Source organism: Neltuma alba, unplaced genomic scaffold (assembly GCF_004799145.2).
Source record: "Neltuma alba isolate B1F8T4 unplaced genomic scaffold, ASM479914v2 tig00006028_pilon, whole genome shotgun sequence".
NCBI lineage: Eukaryota > Viridiplantae > Streptophyta > Magnoliopsida > Fabales > Fabaceae > Neltuma > Neltuma alba.
In genome coordinates, this window is record NW_021634325.1 from 130586 (window position 1) to 136353 (window position 5768).

At 39.3% G+C, this 5768-nt stretch overlaps 1 protein-coding gene across 1 annotated transcript; it reads left to right on the forward strand.

The window, feature by feature from the left end:
• Positions 1 to 450: 450 nt before the first annotated feature.
• Positions 451 to 2375, forward strand: LOC114749397 (RNA polymerase II subunit 5-mediating protein homolog). Its single transcript, XM_028937903.1, has 7 exons — positions 451 to 703; positions 773 to 1085; positions 1246 to 1327; positions 1426 to 1515; positions 1743 to 1883; positions 1970 to 2053; positions 2160 to 2375. The coding sequence occupies exons 1-7, from the start codon at positions 451 to 453 to the stop codon at positions 2373 to 2375; spliced, it is 1179 nt and encodes a 392-aa protein (XP_028793736.1).
• Positions 2376 to 5768: the final 3393 nt, after the last annotated feature.

Below are 5768 nucleotides of genomic sequence, written 5' to 3' on the forward strand. Positions count from 1 at the left end.
ATGGAAGCAGTGGTAGCGAGGTTTACTTAGCAGGACGTGAGGACAGTCCAATTCTGCAGTCTTTAGATCCGGTATGTGGGAACTTAGAAAATATACGTGACCTAGGTTTAAGTCAGTCTATTAGCAAGGTTGATACTTGAGATGACAAGACTTTATTTACAAATGACCAGTGAGATACTGGCATTCGATAACAGTGATCAATTTTTTTGATATCTTCATTTACTGTGTATGCAAGCATTGAAGGAGTTGAGGGCTCGTTTTGTTAAGAAGCTTGAAGAAAGCCAGAGGGCGTTAATGAAGGCTCTTGATGATGAGCTACTCAAACTGTAGATTGGATTGAACGCCAAAATTAAGGGGATGGGGAATGAGAATGCCACTCCTAAAGAAGGGGATGAAACAGTTGGTGATGCAGGTGGTAACAATACTAAAGAAGCTGATGATGTTGACTGAATGGTGGAGGAGATTGCAAGAGAGGTTGCAGCGGGAAGCAGAGATGAGGAACTTGATGAGGATGAAACCAGCAAAGTAGATGATGAGAAGGATGAGGATGAGGATGAAGACGAACATGACCTTCATGACAGGAAAGTCAGTGATGATTACATGGTTGAGGAGGTAGAAGATGAGGGTCACCGTGATGGTCATGGAGGTGATGATGACGACAATGAGGATGAGGAGGAGGATGACCATGATGACAAGGAAGGAGGTCATGTGGTTGATGAGGAGGAAGATGACCATGATGACATGGAAGTCAGTCATGATTATGTGGTTGAAGAGGCGGAAGATAATGATAAGGAGGTTCGTGATTTAGATGATGAGGGTGAGGAAGATACACATGTACTGACAATGAACCCTACCAATGTTCCTTTGCTGTTGGATTGCGAATGGGTGAGTAGTGACAGTGGGGAGGAAGGAGGGCCTGAAAAATCGATTGACCTTAGGAGGTCAACAAGGGCAAAGAGTTCCACAATTAAATCTCCGTGGATGGAATTCAAGGTAGCTCCAAAGACGAAGAGGCCAAAGGAGGAAAGGGACATTTTTTTCACTTTAATATCCCGTAGACCCAAGGGAGAGGAAGAGGGAAAGATGTAAGTATATCCCTGGCTAGCCTTTTGTTTTTAAATGACACCGTGTGCCCTGACAATGACAGCAATAGAATTGAAAATGATAATAAAATACATGGGGATGACAAGTGATGATGTCCCCAACACCGTACTTTCTGTCACTGACATCTGACAATATTTGTAGGACTGTCATCAAAATGTTTGATGAAGATATAGATCGACAACAACTGTTTTCCCTTGGTAGAGTGAACAGAGTAAATAACAGGGTATTTTAGAATGCTCTGTCCCTGCACCCATGATTATGTTTGATAATGTTTGGTTGAGATTATTGTATTAGAATGACATTTTCACTTGTCTTCTATAGGTGCTTAATTTGGTGTGCAAGGCAGTGATGGAGGACATGAAGGCAGAGTTGGGGCCAGGGAAGAGGCATATTTTCGATGTGGATTTCATGGTGAGATTACATAATTCCGAATGCAAATACCAATGACAGTAATTGAATTGGAAATGACTTGCTGTCTGTTAATGGCTTAACAATTTCATGTCATGCAGAACATGATAGCACATGATCGAACCTGGAAAGTCCAAAAATATAAGAAGCTCTTTCTTCCTTAGTTTCTTGGCTACAACTTAGCTGAATGTGATTTCATAATTGGTCTGATTCTTGTTGGCCAACACTAGTTTTACGTTGCCATTCAACCCAACACATTGGATTTCCACATATTAGAGTCCATGAGGGACCATTTCGGAAGCAAGGACAGAAAGAAGAAGAAGAAGAAGGTTGTCATCAAAGACCCAGTGGAAATGGCTGTGGATGACTGTGTAAGAAAAAACTCATTATCTTTACCCTATTTTTTGAACTTGTAAAATCATTAAACTTTCTATGTTGGTCCTGAATTTTTTTGCAGAGGATGAGGTTTAATATTATACTGGACTTGGTCAAGCTAGGATTGGTTGGGAAAAAGTCAATGTCTCCCATGACATTTGCAGAAGTTCCCCGGTAGAATAACCTGTCAGTTTGTCAAATTTGAATTCTGTATGGTAAATGCACATGTCAGATGTGTTAACTAACTGTGTTGATATTGTTGTGTCCATAAGAGGGATTGCGGGGTGCACTGCATGATGTGGTTGAGAAGATGGGAACTTGGTGTGACCCTTACCTACACAGAGGAAGAAGTTGCTGGCTTTCATCATGACCTGACATGGTGGTTGGTGAATCATGAACAGAATGAAAAATGTGACGAGGCATTGGCCCTTATTCGACAACCACAACGAACCAAGAGCACAAAATCCAAGAAAAGGTGTCGGTCTTAGGTGTCTCAATGTTAGGCTCATAATTCACTTTCCTCTGTTAGATTGCTGTATGTAATGTGCATTGTAGGCTGACCAAAAATTTACTGTGTATTGTTATGGTTAATAAAGATTGGTGTCCATAAATTTATGATTGTTGAGATCCATGATGCCAATTTATTCCCTAGTGACATGAATGAATTTGAGTTTAACCACACCAAAACAGATGATAACAACTGTTAGAAACAATCTCACCCAAGAGGGGGGTGAATTGGGTGAGTTACAAAAACTTAAAACTAAATGCGTGCAAGTATTAAATAAAAACAGAGAGTCAGAGTAAGGAGAATTTTAACCGCAGAGAGGAGACACAAGATTTATACTGGTTCGGTCTAATCCACGTGACCTACTTCCAGTCCCCAGAACACCTCTGAGTATTTCACTATCTTCCAAGATCGACAGGGCTCTTGGTGCCTCGGTACAGTAATTGAATCGCTCAATCACTCCCCCTTACTCCCGTAAGGATACAACCCCTCTCAAGAGTCCACACTCTTGAGTGTCTCTCAAGTTTTTAAAGAAAGTAGTGAATGGCTCTCTTACAGAGTGAATTCAATGATAATCACTGATGCTCAATAGTATCGTAAAAACAGAGTATTGAATGCGTAACTAAATAATCGCAGGTGGTAGTTCGGGTATTCAATCTCTTCATTAATGCCTCTTCGCGCCTTTTATAGTTGATCTCGTTAAATAGCCGTTAGACGGAAGGCTTCTAGCCGTTGTGACTTCGTTTGCGTGTTTCACTGGTTTTAACGGCTCCGCCATTAATGCGTCTGAGTTTCTGACACTGTAGGTCGTAGTCTACGTAATCCCGTTGAAGAGCCGTTGCACTCGTTTTTTCATTAATCTGCATATTTCAAACTTAGAACATATGAGAGTTTTGTGGTGAGTGCTTAAATCTTGAATACAGACAGAAAGCTAATCTATCATTCAAGGATTTGTGCCGAAATCATTTATCAGTAAGAAGAACAAAATGTCATTCTGGTTTAGTTTGATCGAAAAAGTGATCGATTACTTGATGATAGATCAAGTTATCGATAACCAGAATGAAGACTTTTCGAAGTAGATCACTAAAATTATCGATCAAGTGTTGGATCATTGACTTTAAGAATTATCATAGAAATAGGAAATCATTGCATGATCGAAAAAGTGATCGATCACATAATTGATCGAACAGATTATCGATAATTTAAATGTTATTGAAATGAAGCTTCAGTCATTGATGATCGAACATCTTATCGATAAATATATAATGCATAATGTTATCGATAAGCCATGGGTATATATATTCAATGAAGAACACAGGCTATCTGAAAAGATCGAACATTTAATCGAACAATGAATATTCGAACAAATGATCGAATAAATTATGAAGAGAAGATTAATCCTGTAAGGCAAGGAAACTGGTTATCGATCACCTTTTGTGAAAAACATGATTTTCATGGAATTGGATGATCGATCATATTATCGAAAAACCAGTGATCGATAACTTGATCGAACATTCGTTCACCATAACTTAATGCGAATATGTCAATTCTTAGACTCTTTATCGATCACGTTATGTGAAAACTTTTGTTAAGCAAATAAGTTAAAGTTATCGATAATGTTATCGATAATTTAGCTGTAGCAGAACTGAGTAAGAGTAGATAAGGACATTGATTATCGATCATGTGATCGATAATTTTGTGATCAATAAAGTTATCGATCTATCAGTGAATTTGATCACCTGCATTCAGAGAGTTAGAGCATAAAGTTCGAGCACGTAATCGATAAACAAATGATCGAAAATATGATCGATAAACTTGTAACAGAACTAATGTGCAGAACATGTAGAGAGTGTTACCTTTTATCGAAGTCGTTATTGATGACTGATTTATCGATAACTTGATCGATAAATACACTTCAGATTTGGGTCTCTTATCAGTAACTCGATTGTTTACCTGATATTATCGATCAGCTTATCGATAATTTCCCAAAGTCTTATGTGATATTTACGCTAGCGATTATCGATCATTTTATCGATAAATTATTCATCGAATAGTTCTTGGATCAAAAAGACTACTATAGACCCGATTTATACTTGATCATTTATCTGAAACCTTAGCGATAACTGATTGCTCGATCACGTGATCGATCAAAATACTTAACCCTGAAATTCTGACTTGTTATCATCAAAACTATAATCCTAACATTCTCCCCCTTTTTGATGATGACAAAACACAGGTTATGAATTATTTATCAGAGAGAACATCAACCAGTTTCATATTCTCAAAAAGCATGAAAAAGGGACAGATAAATATTAAGAACACATTATCGATAAAAACACTATCCAGATACATAAAGGAGATAACAAAAAAAAAAAAATATAAAGTCATGACATAGAACCAAAGCCATATAAAGTCAGATAACAAAAAGCAACTCATAAAGCCATATAATCTACGAAGTATCATCAGTTTTCTTCTCCCCCTTTTTGTCAGCATCAGAAGGGGTAGGAACCGAGGGAAAGGTTAGGGAAATAGGGAGAGGAGGAAGAGGAAAAAGTGGAGAAATAGATGGAAAATGGAGGGAGTGAACAGGTTGGGGTACAGTGATAAGAGCAAGAGTCGTAGGGACAGAAGTAGAAGTAGATGGAACAGAAGGAGAAGTGGTGGAAATAGGAGAAGTGGGTAAAGGAGAGGAAGGAGGTGCAGGCTCAGGGTGTGGTGGAGAGGGAGGATGGAAGAGGAGATCCTCATAGCTGAAGCTTGTGCTAGGTGGAGTGAAGTGCTGGCAGAGAGAGGTAACTAAGCCTTTAAGCTCTTGGAGTTCCTTGTCCACTGAATTAAACCTCTCGGTGACTTCTCTTTCCAAAACCACCATAGCTTGTTGGTGAAGATCCAGAATCTTAGAGATGCCATCAAACTTCCGGTCAGAAACTTCCCCATAATCTCTGGCAGTGGAGTAGACTCTGGTCTCAAATGCCCGAAGCTCAGCCTGAAACATTTCCCTGAGGGATCTCTCCATAAAAGATGGACCAGGGGTATGAGATGGGGCAGCAGTGGATTCAGCTTCATCCTGGGTCCGAGATGTACTAGCAGCAGGTTGCTTTCCCTTATCCTTTTGAGATACTTTCTGTGATGGTGTAAAGGGAACAGAAATCCTCATTTTGTGGAGTTGAGTGAGGCCAAAACTAGGAACCTTAGTCTTGATTTCCCCAGGCTCAAAAGGAGCAATGTTATGTGCCTGAAGGAAATAGTGGCCAGCTGAGGATAGGGAATTGGGGTTGATCTGGACTTGTTAAGAACAAAGTCCTTCATCTCAGAGTAAATAAGATCCCCAATGTTAATCTTTTCCCCACTAATAATCCGGGCTAGTAGAAGATAA

What these genes read in the sequence shown, in the direction of transcription:
- LOC114749397 (XM_028937903.1), top strand. Translation starts at nt 451, where the DNA reads ATGGTGGAGGAGATTGCAAGAGAGGTTGCAGCGGGAAGCAGAGATGAG. An exon ending in TGAACAGAGTAAATAACAGG is followed by an intron (nt 1,328 to 1,425) that starts GTATTTTAGAAT and finishes TGTCTTCTATAG; the next exon opens with GTGCTTAATTTGGTGTGCAA. An exon ending in CTCCCATGACATTTGCAGAA is followed by an intron (nt 2,054 to 2,159) that starts GTTCCCCGGTAG and finishes TGTGTCCATAAG; the next exon opens with AGGGATTGCGGGGTGCACTG.